Source organism: Phyllostomus discolor, chromosome 11 (assembly GCF_004126475.2).
Source record: "Phyllostomus discolor isolate MPI-MPIP mPhyDis1 chromosome 11, mPhyDis1.pri.v3, whole genome shotgun sequence".
Classification (NCBI taxonomy): Eukaryota; Metazoa; Chordata; class Mammalia; order Chiroptera; family Phyllostomidae; genus Phyllostomus; species Phyllostomus discolor.
Window position 1 is genome coordinate 42,300,474 of NC_040913.2, and position 15,865 is coordinate 42,316,338.

General features: G+C 37.4%; 1 protein-coding gene across 5 annotated transcripts in view; it reads left to right on the forward strand.

The window, feature by feature from the left end:
• NAA16 (N-alpha-acetyltransferase 16, NatA auxiliary subunit) overlaps positions 1–15,865 on the forward strand; it is an 80,140-nt gene that overhangs the window by 39,881 nt on the left and 24,394 nt on the right. For all 5 annotated transcript variants that reach the window (XM_036011316.1, XM_028526517.2, XM_036011314.1 and 2 more), the window contains 2 exons: positions 13,492–13,564; positions 15,690–15,859. In XM_036011316.1, the coding sequence (XP_035867209.1) occupies positions 13,492–13,564; positions 15,690–15,859 (243 nt within the window). The remainder of the gene's footprint in view (positions 1–13,491; positions 13,565–15,689; positions 15,860–15,865) is intronic.

Here is a 15,865-nt window from a genome sequence, read left to right on the forward strand (position 1 = left end):
TTTGTTTGTGTCTTCCTTGATTTCTTTCCTCAGTGTTATGTAGTTTTCTGAATACAGGTCTTTTACCTCTTTGGTTAGGTTTATTCCTAGGTATTTTATTTTTCTTTTTGCTATTTCAAATGGGATTTTTTTCTTGATTTCTGCTTCTGCTGTTTCATTGTTGGTGTACAGAAATGCCTTTGATTTCTGGATATTGACTTTGTATCCCGCTGTTTTGCCAAATTCATTTATTAGGTCAGGCAGTTTTTTGGCTGAGTCTGTAGGATTTTCTATGTACACTATCATGTCATCTGCAAACAGTGACAGTTTTGTTTCCTCCTTTCCAATTTGGATGCCTTTTATTTCTTTTTCTTGTCTGATTCTGTGGCTAAAACTTCCAGTACTATATTGAATGGAAGTGGTGAAAGTAGACAGCCTTGTCTTGTTTCTCATCTTAGTGGAAAAGATTTTAATTTTTGCCCATTGAGTATGATGTTGGATGTAGTTCTCTCATATGTGGCCTTTATTATGTTGAGGAATGCTCCCTCTATTCCCACTTTGCTGAGTGTTTCTATCATAAAAGGGTGCTGACCTTATCAAATGCTTTTTCTGCATCAATTGATATGATCATGTGGTTTTTGTCTTTCCTTTTGTTTATGTGATGTACTACATTTACTGATTTGCAAATATTGTACCATCCTCGCATCCCTGGAATGAATCCCACTTGGTCATGGTGTATGATCTTTTTAATGTATCTTTGGATGCGGTTTGCCAGTGTTTTGTTGAGGATTTTAGCGTCGATGTTCATCAGCAATATTGGCCTGAAGTTTTCTTTCTTTGTTGTGTCTTTATCTGGTTTTGGAATTAGGATGATTTTGGCCTCATCAAAAGAGTTTGGGAGTCTTCCATCTTTTCGAATTTTTTGGAATAGTCTGTGAAGGATAGGGGTTAGCTCTTCCTTAGATGCTTTGTAGAATTCTCCTGTGAAACCATCTGGTCCAGGGCTTTTGTGTGTTGGGAGTTTTTTGATTACTGCTTCAATTTCTTTTGCTGTTATTGGTCTCTTCAGGCTTTCTGCTTCTTTTTCATTGAGTTTTGGAAGATTATATTTTTCTAGAAATTTGTCCATTTCACCTAGGTTTTCAAATTTCTTGGCATATAGCTCTTTGTAGTAATTTCTTACAATCCTTTGTATTTCTGTGGTATCTGTTGTAATCTCTCCTCTTTCATTTCTGATTGTGTTGATTTGGGTCTTCTCTCTTTTTTTCTTGATGAGTCTGCTTATTGTCGATTTTATCTTTTCGAAGAACCAACTCTTAGATTTATTGATTGTTAGAATTGTGCTTTTCGTCTCTATGTCATTTAATTCTGCTCTGATCTTGGTTATTTCCTTCCTTCTGCCTGCTCTTGGCTGTCTTTGTTGTCGTTCCTCGAGTTCTTGTAGACGTAGGGTTAGGTTGTTTGTTTGAAGTGTTTCTAACTTTTTTATGTGGGCCTGTATTGCTATGAACTTCCCTCTCAGGACTGCCTTGGCTGTGTCCCATAGTTTTGGGTTGTTGTGAGTTCATTTTCATTTGTTTCCAGAAACCTTTTGATTTCTTCCGTAATATCATTCTTGACCCATTCATTGTTTAATAGCATGCTATTTAATCTCCATGATTTTGAGTGTTTTGGGTTTTTTCCCTTGGGGTTGGTTCCTAGTTTCAGTCCCTTGTGGTCCAAGAAAATGCTTGGTATGATTTCAATTTTCTTGAAATTCTTGAGGCTTGTTTTGTGTCCTATCATGTGGTCTATCTTTGAAAATATTCCATGTACATTTGAAAAGAATGTATATTTAGCTTCTTTGGGATGGAGGGTTCTGTATATGTTAGTGAAGTCCATTTCATCTACGGTATTGTTCAATGCCACAATATCTTTGTTGATATTTTTTTGGAAGATCTGTCCATTTTTGATAGTGGGATTTTAAAATCCCCCACTATAATTGTGTTGTGTCAATATCTTTCTTGAAGTCCTCTCAGATTTTCTGTATGTATTTGGGTGCTCCTGTGTTGGGTGCATATATATTTACAATATTTATGTCTTCTTGGTGAATTCTTCCCTTGAGTATTATGAAGTGACCTTCTGGGTCTCTCTTTATGGCCCTTTTTTGGAAGTCTATTTGTCTGATATGAGTATTGCTACCCGGCTTTTTTTTCCTGTCCATTTGTTTATAAAATTTGTTTCCAGCCCTTCACTTTCAGCCTGTGCAGGTCTTTTATCCTGAGGTGGGTTTCTTGTAGACAGCATATGTGTGGGTCATGTTTTCTTATCCAATTATCTATTCTATGTCTTTTGATTGGAGCATTTAATCCATTTATGTTTAAGGTTATTATTGATAGGTACTTATTCATTGCCTTTTATGTACGTGTGTTCCTCTCTCTTTCTTTTCATTCCTTTCATTAAAGCAGTCCCTTTAGCATCTCTTGCAGAGCTGGTTTGGTGGAGGTGTATTCTTTTAGACTTCTTTTGTCTGAGAAGCTTCTTATTTGGCCTTCTATCTTGATTGAGAGCCTTGCTGGGTAAAGTCGTCGTGGTTGCAGGCCTCTGGTTTTCATTACTTGGAACATTTCTTGCCATTCTCTTCTGGCTTGGAGTGTTTCGAGTGAGAAGTCAGCTGTTAAGCCTTATTGGGGCTCCCTTGTATGTTACTTCCTGTTTTTCCCTTGCTACGTTTAAGATTCTCTCTTTGTCTTGAAATTTTGCCATTTTAATTATGATGTGTCTTGAGGTGGGCCTCTTTGGGTTCCTCTTGATTGGGACTCTCTGTGTTTCCTGGATTTGTGTGACTTTTTCTCTTGTCAAATGAGGGAAGTTTTCCATCAAATCTTTTTCAAATAGGTTTTCTATCCCTTGCTCCTCTTCTTCTCCTTCTGGTATCCCTATAATCCGGATATTATTACGTTTCATATTGTCTTGCATTTCTCTTAATCCCTCTTCATTTTTCTGAGCCTCTTTTCCTTTTCTTGCTCTTTCTGGGTGTTCTTTTCCACTTTGTCCGCCAATTCACTAATCCGATCTTGTGCTTCATCGATCCTGCTTTTCATTCCTTCTACTGTGTTCTTCAGTTTAGAAATTGCATTCTTCATTTCCTCTTGGCCCTTGTTGATAGCTTCTATTTCCTTTTTCATGTTTTTATAGTTTGCAGTGAGGTTGTTGTAGCTTCCCTGTAGTTTCTGGTAGCTTATTGTGAGTTCATTGAGCTTCCTGATAATCATTGTTTTGAACTCAGTATCTGATAGTTGAGTTGCCTCTATTTCATTTAGCATTCCTTCTGAGGCTTCCTCCTTTTCCTTCAATTGGGGATTGTTTCTTTGTCTTCTCATTGTTCGTGAGACTCTTCTTGTTAGCCTCTGTTTCTTAACTTGATGTGTTCTTGTTCCCTGTGATTATGGTACGAACTCCTGTGGTAGAATACCTGTAAGATTCAGTGGTGCAGTCTCCTTCATGTATCCTGGTGTTCACAGCCTCCCCTACTCTTTTTTGTGATCAGTTGGAGGAGTAAGGCAAAATGGTTGAAGACAGCAAGACAGTATTCTATGATATTTACATTAGCAGCCAGTAGAGAAGAGATGGGCTATCCTTTGGCTACTTACAGTGTTAACCGTGATCTTCCACCATATTAGCCATGTTTCAGAAAGGATGGAAAGAAGATAAGACTGTTTTTGGGGACAAAAGGATTGTTAGTTGTATCTAGAAAGCTGTGAGGCTGTGGGAGGTCAGATTCTGAGTTAGGGTGGGAGTAAAGAATAGTAAGTAGGATTAGTGTGTAAAAGAATAGAGACAACCCCCACAATAATATAGTTCAGGAAATTGCGAAGTGGGCTGAGATCAGGGAGGGGTGTTGAGTAGTATTTACAATTGTATGAACTAGGTCTTAGTTACAGTAATATTAAAGCAACAATCATGTGGCAGAATCTATGAGACCTAGATAACAAGAATAAGGAGTATAGAACCTTGAGTAGTGTACTAATGGAACACAAATGAAGGATAGTAAATTATCAACACACTGTGACTGAGATACCAGGGGGAACCTATCAAATGACAGTATAATCAGCCAAGCAAAGAAGATTATGCAGAAAGAAAAAGAATACCAAAATACTACTAAATTAAAAAATGTCAGAAAAGTGAGAAAAAGATAATACAAATTTGCAGTAACTTAGAAGCTCAAAAAAAATAAGGGAAAAAAAGTAGAAGATGGAGTGCAGGAGAGATAAATTTGGAGTGGAAAGAATAATACTAGAATGAAAGGAAGAGAAACATAAGGAATTGAGAGGTATAAAAATAGTAAGAATTAAAAAATAAAAAGTCACTTAAAAACAAGATAAAATCAAACAATCAACCAACAACAGCCAAAAAGAAAAAAAAAGACCAAAAAAACCTCTTGTTGGTTTCTAACTGGCCAAACCAGTTTTTCTGGTCTTGCTGGCTTCAGCAGGCTTGAGGGGCATTTGGAATGCTTACCACTCTTCCCAGTCAAACTTCAGTAAGTCTCTCGGGTATTGCCTCCAGGGCCAGCAGGGTTCTCTTCCCAGAGCCAATCTGACTTCCCCCTGCAGGACCCTGGGCACTCTGGAGCTCGCTCTTTGGAGCTCACTGCCAGGGTCTTCGGGGCTCTGGGGTCCCGCAGAGCTCCTGTGTCTTTTCCGGGTTCATGGTGCAAGCTCTGGGGATCGTAAGGAGATGCGCCCTCCCCCCAAATTTCATCTCCGCAGGCTCTAGGTTCTCGGGAAGCACCTGCATCTTTTCTGGATTCACGGTATAAGCTCCAGGGATCGAGAAAGGGCACGCATTGCACCAATTTCCCCATTGTGGGCTCTAGGAACCCCAGAAACGCCACGTCTCTTCTGGGTTCACAGCTCAAGAGTCAGGAATCCCGAAGGGGCGCGTGCTTCCCCAAGTTCACCACCGCAGGCTCCAGAAACCCGAGAACCCCTGCGCCCTTTCCTTGTTCAGGGCTGCAAGGTCTGAGTTTTCCAGAGATCCAGACTCCCACCCGGCTGGGGGTGCGGGCGCATGTCCAGGCCGCCCCTGGTCTCGTTGGCTGGGGGCACTCACCCCTCCCAGGGCTCTGCGTGGGTGCTCGCAGCCCCTGCACGACTGTCTCCCAGTCCAACTCCCCTCTCTGTGCCTTCAAGCAACAAGGTCTCCCCTGGTGTTGTTCAACCCCGGTGTTTGGGGAGGGAGCAGCAAATTCGCTCTCCTGGGTGCCCTGAGGCAGACCCAGGAGCACTGGGCCTGGGGGTTGCAATCCCCCTGGTCCTGGAGCTGATCCCAAGGTCCCTGGTGTCCTGAAGCAGTCTCCTTACTGTCTGGTTTTTCAATGTCTGCTGTAACTTTTGATCTCCTGTTTTCATAAATGTTTCGGTAACCTAGGCCCCTTGCTCCGTTCCTCCGGAGATCCGAGAGTTTCCCCTGCACAAAGGAAGGGGATCACGCTCCCTCAAGCAAAGCCGCTATCTTGATCTCTCCCTCGTGTCTTTTTAAAGACACATTCATTTTCACATTTCTGAAATTGAGGTGTGTTTTATAATGAACAGCTTATAGGGTTTGTTGGAACACTGTCTTTATCGCCAGCAAAGTTGGTTTAAAGAAATGAGGCCCACATAGGCTTTATTCCTTTCCCTCCTGTGTCGAGTTTGCCCAGAGTCATAAGCCAAGAACCCAGATACCTGAAGTCTCCTTGCTCCACATTTCTTTAATTTTTAAAGCACACAACAGACATTTTACCAAGTGCTTTTAAGAGTTGAATTAAGCTCTGAAAATTGAGTTTTAGTTACCAGAACTTAGTACAGTGAGAAAAAATTCAGAAGTATGGGAAATACTTCTCAAATGATTATGGCCACATATATTTGTGATTACTGATAAATGCATTTCAAAATGTGCATATTTGTAATCAGCAATGAGTCCTGTTTTTAGCTAAGGGCTGTATTTTAATGCTTGAGGGAGGATTTCAAAGAGATTAAGTTTAACAAACATTATGGTGTTATAACCTTCCAAGTCTGAAGAATAAGCCACATCAGGTAGCATGAAAATAAAATAATCTTTTGAAGTTAGTGCAGGATACAGTATGATTGTAAAAAAAAGTATTTAAAAAAAATGTCTCCAGCATTTTAATGAATATATAATTTAAGACTATTAAGAGCATTCTTTGTCCTGGCTGGTGTGGCTGAGTGGATTGAGCGCTGGTCTGAGAATTGAAAGGTCACCAGTTTGATTCCCAGTCAGGGCACATGTCAGGGTTGTGGGCCAGGTCCCCAGCCGGGGACATGTGAAAGGCAACGTATGGATGTTTCTCTCATACATTGATGTTTCTCTCCCTCACTTTCTCCTTTTCTTCCCTTTTCTAAAATAAATAAAAATAAAAAATATATATATTAAAGAAAACATTCTTCATGTAAATTCCTTTTAAGGTTTTTATCCTCTGAATTTACTTGTGGTCCATATGTTGATATAGGACCAGCCTGTTCCATGTCTCTTCCCTTCCTACCAGTCTGGACGGAGGTGATTTCTTTAATTCCGTAGTTGTCAGACTTCCATTGAACTCAATTACTGACATTTCTAAGTGATATTTGTTCTATAATTTAGTTGTAATTTTGATGTGGGTGGTTGAGGAAGTGAGCCATGCTTATGTATGCTGCCATCTTGCAAAATTTAAATTTTTATGAAGTCCAACTTACCTTTTTTCTCTTTCGTTGCTTTTGCTTTTGTGTTGTATCTAAGAAATCATTTCCAAATCCAAGGTCATGGAGATTTACATTGTTACTTCTAGCAGTTTTAACTTTTGGTTTTTACATCGAGGTCTTTGATACACTTTGAATGCATCATTGTATATGGTATGAAGCAGGAGTCCAGCTTCTTTTGCATGTGACTGTTCATTCTTTCCAGCACCATTTGTTGAAGAGATCATATTCTTTCTCCATTAAAAGATCTTGGCAGCCTTGTTGAAGTAAATGGACCAAAAATGTGAGGGTTCATTTCTGGTCTCAGTTCTGTTCTACTGATTTGTATGCTTATCCTTATGCTGGTAACATTCGTCTTTTCTATTTTTTCTCTTTTTATTTGAATTTATTAGAGTGACATTTACTAATAGAATTATGTAGCTTTCTGGTATACAGCCCTGCCATACATCATCTATACATTCATTACTATAGCCCTGGGGTAAGTTTTGAAATTAGGAAGTATGAATTTGCCTAGTTTGGTTTTTTACAAATTCTTTTTGGCCATTTAAGATTTTTAAATTTCTGCTTAAATTTTAGGAACGGCTTTTCAATTTGTACAGAGAAGCCAGCTGGGATTTTATAGGGATGGCATGAATCCATAGATCACTTTGAGAAATATTCCTATCTTAACAACATTAAGTCTTTCAGTCTATGAACATTTGATGTCTTTCCATTTATTTAGATCGTCTTTAATTTGTTTTTTAATATTTTAATTTTTTAAATTACAGGTTATATTTAATATTATTTTGTATTAGTTTCAAGTATAAGCATAATGGTTTGATAGTCATATACCTAATGAAGCCACCCTGCTGCCCTACCATCCCCACTGCAAATATGCAAGTACCCACTTGGCATCTACATGGTTCCTAGCAATACTATTGATCATATTCCTTATGCTGTACTTTACTTCCTTGGGACTATTTTGTGACTATCAGTTTGTACTTCTTAATCCCTTTACCTTTCTCACCAAACCCCCCCTGTGTTCTTTCTTCTGGTAATCATCTGCTCTGTGTATCTATTAATCTGTTACTATATTTTTGTTTGTTTTCCTTTTTTGATTCTACATGTAAGTGAAATCATATGGTATTTGTCTTTTTCTGTCTGACTTATTTCAGTTAGCATAACACTCTCTAGGTCCATCCATGCTCTCTCAAATGGTAAGATTTTTTTTTTATGCTTGAGTCATATTCTATTGTATAGATTCCATTATGTATTTATTGATGGGCACTTGGGTTGTTTCCATAGCTTTGCTCTTGTAAATAACACTGTAATGAACATAGGGGTGCATATATTCTTGAGAATTAGTGTTTTGAGTTTTTTTGGATAAATACCCAGAAGTGGAAGTGCTGGGTTGTAAGGCAGTTTTAGTTTTAATTTTTTGAGGACCTTCCATACTGTCTTTCATTGTATCTGGACAAATCTTCATTCCTACCAACAGATGACGGTTCTCTTTTCTCCGAGTGCTTGCCAACTCTTGTTGCTTGTAGGCTTTTTAAAGTTTTTAATGTTTATTTTTATTTTTTATTTTTTAAATATTTTTTTCAATTATAGCTTACGTTCAATATTATTTTGTATTAGTTTCAGGGGTACAGCATAGTGGTTAGGCAATCATATATTTACAAAGTGTTCTTCCTGATATTTCCAGTACTCAACAGACACTGTACAGTCACCACAATGTTATTGACTATATTTCCTTTGCTGGACTTTTTGTCCCTATGACTGTTTTGTATCCACTAGTCTGTACTTCTCAATCCCTTCAACTTTTTCATCCAGTTCCGTAACCCCAACTCAGTCAACCATGAATCTGTTCTCTGTATCCATGAGTTTGTTTCTGTTTTGTTTGTTTATATTTTCATTAGAGCTCAAATATAAGTGAAATAATATATTTATTTTTCTCTGACTTAGTTTACTTAGCATACTACCCTCTAGGTCCATCCATGCTTTTGCAAATGGTAAGACTTCATTCTTTATTATGGTTGAATAATATTCCACTGTATATAAGTACCACTACCTTTTTATCACCCATCTATTGATGAGCACTTTGGTTGTTTCCTCAGCTCAGCTATTGGAAATAATGCTTTGATGAACCTAGGGGTGCATGTATTCTTTTGATTTAGTGTTTTGGGTTTTTTTGGATAAATACTGAGAAGTAAGTAGAATCACTGGGTCATAAAGCAGCAGTAATTTAAAATTTTTGAGGACACTCCGTACTGCTTTCTACAGTAGCTGCACCAGTCTGCATTCCCACCAACAGTGAAGGAAGGTTCCCTTTTCTTCATATCCTTGACAACACTTGTTTGTGGATTTATTGATAATAGCTGTTCTGACACGTGTGAGGTGATACCTCATTGTGGTTTTAATTCACATTTCTGTGATGATTAGTGATGTTGAGCGTCTTTTCAAATGTCTATTGGCTGTCTGCATGTCCTCTTTGGAGAAATGTCTGTTCAGGTTCCCTGCTTATTTTTTAATTGGATTGGTTATATTAAGAATTTTTGGTATTAACCCCTTATCAGATGTATCATTATTAAATATCTTTTCTCTTTCAGTAGGTCATCTTTTTGTTTTGTTGATGGTTCCCTTTGCTGTTCGAAATCTTTTAAATTTTATGTAGTCCAACTTGTTTTATTTTTTCTTTTGTTTTCTCTGCCAGAGGATATATATAAGAAAAAATACTGCTTATAGACATGTCAGACTTCCTGTCAAAATGAATGCATTGGTAGACATGCTTTGCTACCTTGTACAACCATAAGAAAGATCATAGCTACTCTCAAAACAAAAAAATACCCAGAACTGCTAGAAAATTAGCAGATAACTTTCCTGAAATTTTTAATTCTAACAGGTTTTATTTCTTAATGGAATCATTAGGATTTTCTATAAATAAGATCATATCATCTGCAAACAGATGTTTTTACTTTTTTCTAATTTAAATGCCTTTTACAGTTACTTCTTTTTCTGCCTAACTTCTTTGGCTAGAACTTACCGTGCTGTGTTCAATAGAAGTGATGAAAGCAGGCATTCTTTTCTTGTTATCTTAGTGGAAATGTTTTCAGTCTTTCACTATTGAGTATGATGTTCACTGTGGGTTTTTCATATATGGCATTCATTATGTTGAGATAGTTGCATTTCTAGTTTGAGTGTTTTTATAATGAAACGGTGTTGAATTTTGTCATGTTTTTTCCTGCATCGGTTCAGATGATCATGTAGTTTTTTCCCGTCCTTTTATTTATTTATTTTAAAATATATTTTATTGATTATGCTATTACAGTTGTTTCATTACCCCCCTTCATTCCCCTCTACCCTGCACACCCTCTCCCCCCCACATTCCTCCCCTTTAGTTCATGTCCATGTGTCATAAGTTCTTTAGCTTCTATATTTCCCATACTACTCTTGCCCTCCCTCTGTCTATTTTCTACCTACCATCTATGCTACTTATTTTCTGCACCTTTTCCCCCTCTCTCCTCCTCCCACTCCCCTGTTGCTAACCCTCCATGTGATTTCCATTTCTGTGGTTCTGTTCCTGTTCTACTTGTTTGCTTAGTTTGTTTTTGTTTTTGTTTTTGTTTTAGGTGTGGTTGTTCATAATTGTGAGTTTGCTGTCATTTTACTGTACATGTTTTTTATCTCCTTTTTCTTAGATAAGTCCCTTTAACATTTCATATAATAAGGGCATGGTGATGATGAACTCCTTTAACTTGACCTTATCTGAGAAACATTTTATCTGCCCTCCCATTCTAAATGAAAGCTTTGCTGGATAGAGCAATCTTGGATGTAGGTCCTTGTCTTGTATGACTTGGAATACTTCTTTCCAGCCCCTTCTTGCCTGCAAGGTCTCTTTTGAGAAATCAGCTGACAGTCTGATGGGAACTCCTTTGTAGGTTACTGTCCCCTTATCTCTTGCTGCTTCTAGGATTCTCTCCTTCGTTTTTACCTTGGCTTAATGTAATTATGATGTGCCTTGGTGTGTTCCTCCTAGGGTCCAACTTCTTTGGGACTCTCTGAGCTTCCTGGACTTCCTGGAAGTCTATTTCCTTTGCCAGATTGGGGAAGTTCTCCTTTATTATTTGTTCAAATAATTTTTCCACTTGTTGCTCTTCCTCTTCTCCTTCTGGTACCCCTTTGATTTGGATGTTGGAACGTTTCAAGATGTCCTGGAGATTCCTAAGCCTCTCCTTATTTTTTTGAGTTCTTGTTTGTTTATTCTTTTCTGTTTGGTTGTTTCTTTCTTCCTTATGGTCCACTCCATTGATTTGAGTCCCAGTTTTCTTCCCATCACTGTTGGTTCCTGTGCATTTTCCTTCATTTCACTTAGCATAGCCTTCAGTTTTTCATCTAATTTGCAACCAAATTCAACCAATTCTGTGAGCATCCTGATCACCAGTGTTTTGCACTGTGCATCTAATAGGTTAGCTATCTTTTGGTCGCTTAATTGTATTTGCTGTGGAGCTTTGATCTGTTCTTCCATTTGGGCCATTTTTTTTTTGTCTTGTCACACCTGTTATGTATGAGGGGTGGAGCCTTAGGTATTCACCAGGGCGGGGCAATCCAGTTGCTGGTTTGTGATGCTGTCTGTGGGGGTGGGGTCCGAGAGGGAACAGTGGCGCTCGCTCCGGTCTCTCAGACTTCAGTCCCTTATACCACTTCCCCCAGGCAAACTGGGCCTTTCTGGTGTGGGTGGGCTTGTGCGTGTTCTAGGACCTCATGGGTCTCTGCGATGAACTCTTGAGGCTGGGAGTCTTCTGCACCTCAACCCCCACAGGTGTTTTCAATCAGTGCCCCGAGGCTCTGTTTCCTGGTGCTGGGACCCTGGGTTGTGTGCAGTGCCTTGCTTCCCAATCACCACCTCGCTGGGTCTGCTAGGTGCCACCCTGTGACCAGGTCTGCCAGCCACCACCTGCACACCCATGGTCTGCCTGCTTGGGGTCTTGTGCTCCCTGGATGCCTTATGTGCCTGGTCCCAACGCTCTTTGTGCCTCCACCCCTCTCTGCCTGGCCCCTGGACTCCGCCCCTCCTACTGGTCTGGGTGAACGTGTCTATTTTAACTCCTTGGTTGTCTGACTTCTATACAGTTCAATTCTCTGTCAGTTCTGGTTGTTATTCTGTTTCTAAATTGTTGTTCCTATCTTGGTTATGCTAGGAGGCATAGTATGTCTACCTCTGCCTCTATCTTGGCCGGAAGTCCCTCTGTTCTTTTATTAATGTGGCATGTTGCATTGCTCAATTTTCACATGTTAAACCATCCTTACATTCCAGGAATAAATCCCACTTGGTCATGGTACATAATCTTTTAATATGCTGAATTCAATTTGCTAGTATTGTGTTAAGAACTTTTGCATCCATATTCATGAGGAATATTCAGTATTTTTCCTGTGATGTCTTTATTTGGCTTTGGTGTCACAGTAATGCTAGCTTCATAGAATAAGTTAAAAAATGTTCCCTTCTTCATCTTCTTTTCTTTTTTGGAAAAGTTTGGTGTTTTTAAATGTTTGATAGAATTCACTAGTGAAGCCGTTGGTTCTTGGGCTTTTCTTTGTTCACAGATTTTTTATTACTGAATTAATCTGCTTACTAGTTAGGGGTCTATTCAGATTTTAAGAATCATTGTTTTAAAATAATCTGGATTTTAAAAGCCTTAGCATTAAAATAATACAGCATTATTACTGTGTTTGAAAAGAATAACCATATTCTACTGCCCTAATCCATTTGGTTATATTTTTGTTGCAAATGTATCTATACATATGTTTTAATCAAGTCATAATGTGTGTAAATTCTTTTCATGTTTTTGTATTTGTTACTTAACATGTTTTTCCCCACTATTAATGTATAGTCCTACCTATTTCCCTGTTGCATTTGTATCCTAGAGAATTATGCCATATCATGCAACATTATATGAGAAAGACATTGTGTAGGTCTGAGCAGTGTTTTGTTTTGTTTATTGATTGGTGCCAGTGGGATGGTCAGTGGCTTCCTGAATACTGTGTACTATGTGATTTTGTGGGTGGGGTTCTAATTTGCATTCTGAATTAAACTAATTAATCACATCACCTCCTGTGGAAAGTGTGAAGAAGTTTCTTTTGTAGTCATATATAGTATATGTGCTATACATACATATACATTCACATATACATATATATGAATATGATACATATAAAAATCTGTTCAGGACTTTGGGATCAATGGTCTGCTCTTCAATGGCAATGGAACTATAGTGAATTTTTATTTTTAAACAGGCATAGGGAAGAAAAGAAACAATTGTGTTTCTAAAAATAAAAGTGTTTAAATTTCATATTCACAAAATAGTAAGTAATGTGTCAGACCTTATTATTTAGTAGGTAGATAGGTGAATTTGGTAGGAAAACCTATTGTATAATACACATTCTCACTTTCTGCCTTTTTGCAGGGCTGCTGTCCATAACAAGCCAACTAGACTCATTTTAAATTTTACTTACACTTTTCAAAACTTTCATATTTTGTAGACATGCTAACAGTGATTCATAAGCATATGTCTCTGTTAATTTTACATTTGCTTATTTTTAGATTTTTGTAATGTTAACAAAGTTGGAAAAGGAAATCAAGTTTATTTAACCATCTAATTTAACTTACATGCAGGAAGGGTGGACACCCTAATAAGTTAATTAATAATTTTGAAATAAGATGTATATTATTTCCACATCTAATTTAACCCACAAGAAATGTAAATACCTTTAATAAAATATTTTTAAATTTTAAAACTATGTTATGTCTTTTTAACAGATTTCTATAATCCAGGAACTTGTTACTAATTATGAAGCTTCTCTTAAAACATGTGACTTTTTTAGCTCTTATGGTAAGTTTAAATTAGTTTCTGTTGGAATTTAGTTACTTATTTCTGTCCATTTGTAATCACTTACAGTAAGACCATCTTAATGTTTATTATGTAAATACTACGTGATAGGTATTTACTGAATGATTTTTGAATTCATGAAGTATAATTTTTGAAATGCGAAGAGTACATTTCAATTTTATTTTATTTAAATTATCCATAATATTGTGAGGTGGGAATTAACCCTATTTTAACACAAGTAAATCGACTCGAGAGATTGAGTGGCTTGCCAAAGATGACTCAGTTAGTTTATATTGAAATGTATTTTTACTGAATCCCTACTTTTCTTTCTTTTTTTTCTTTAAATCCTTTAAAATTTGTTCTTGTTTATAGGGGCATATGTAAATCAAGGCAACTGTAGAAAACACTGTAGATTGCTTTTATTCGTGTGGATGCCAACTTTGGTTTGTTTTCTTCATGTGCCTTTTACATGTCATTGCTCTCTTGTTTTTGCGAGTTTGAAACAAATTCCATGTAAGAGAACAGACATGGAAGTAAATAGAATAATGAACACTGTCTCCATCACCCAGCTTCTGTTATATTTTCCTAGACTTGTTTGAAGTATCTTCTGTCTAGTTTTTCTGGAGTATTTTGAAAGCAGACATAACTCTTTTACCTGTCAGTACTTTAGTATACATCTCTATTTAAAACACTTAAGCAGATGAGGTAACTACAGTGTTATCTTATACAAAATTAATTCTCATACCATAATATCTAACACCCAGTGTACATGCAGATTTCCTTGATTATCTTAACAAATTGTCTTTATATAATTTGTTTATTTGAGTTTGGATCCAACTTGATTTTTATGTCTCTGATATTCTTTTAATTTTGAGTAGTGTCCTCCCCTCCCTTTTAAAAAATGTTATTTGTTGAAAGGTTATTTGTCTTGTGGAATGTCCCATATTCTGCATTTGGCTGATTTGCTTTCTAATGGTATCATTTAATATATTTCTTTTGAATTCAGTAAGATTTATGGGCTTGATTAGATTCAGGTTCCATGTGAATACTTAATATGTGATGTACGGTACTTCCCATTATATCACAACTGGAGGCAGAAGACATTCTATTTGTCTCTCTTTTTATGTTGTTTAGGGTTCAGATGTTGTTAGCCATCTGCCCATTAAAGGATTCCTCATTGGCCTCTCACCTAATGATTTTAGCAGTCAATGCAAATCATTGCCCCAATCCCGTATTTCATTCAAGTAATCATTTCATCTGTATTTTTTAGTTACTTAGACTTCATTTCATCTGTATTTATTAGTAAAAAACTTGCCCTCATCAACTATTTGGTTTCCCTGAACTATACTTCATAGAAGAGGAGCAAGATAAACTCTTTGCCTTTATTGATTCATTGTGTTTTAATTTATACTAATTTGTCTGCATGTTGTCATTTTATTTGGTCACCTAGTCTAGGAGACCTGTGTTTTTCTGATTTAGTGTGGGTAAATTCTCTTTTTCACTCTTTCTTCCTCATTTTGTACCTGTATGTGTTCCCTTCTGAAATCTAATTTGAGAGCTTGGTATTCCTCTACTCTTTACAGCTTGAGGGTACAGCATGGGAGACAGCATAGAGCTTAGCTGATAGTATGTGACTGCTTTTGACACATTGGGTTACTTCTTTTTACCTTATCCAGGAATGTATCTTCTTCATATCCTTCACCTTTCCCTGACTTAGTGTTGAGGCCTAAAAAAGGCTAAGCCTTGGCAGTTCTTGCCTTTGTGGAAATCTTGTGGTGGTAGTGAGGGACATCTTTTTTCCAAGATGTTTTCCTGGGTCTGCTGCCTTTTGCCCCCGGCCTGTGGATTCATAGATTATCTTCTATCCTCAGCACTGTTTCTTTGGAGTGAGGTGAGGCGCTAGAAACCTTTGAAAGTAGCATCTTCTTTCTCTGTTTGGTTGCCGTTTTTTGAACTTGATGGCATGCAGTCATACCTCTTTCTGTTGAAATTTGTCATTTTTGCTGGGTGTTTAGTGTTTATTATTGTAATAATTATTCATTTCATTATGCTTTGGGGGACAGAGTGTATGTGATATCCTTTACTTTGCCTTCTTCTTTATAATAATTTTGTATTTGTTTGATTCCAGAGAATGAGGAGAAGGAACCCCCAACAACACTTCTCTGGGTTCAGTATTTCCTGGCACAGCACTTTGATAAACTTGGGCAATATTCTTTGGCTTTGGATTATATTAATGCTGCTATTGCTAGTACTCCAACTCTAATAGAATTATTCTATATGAAAGCAAAAATTTACAAGGTAAAA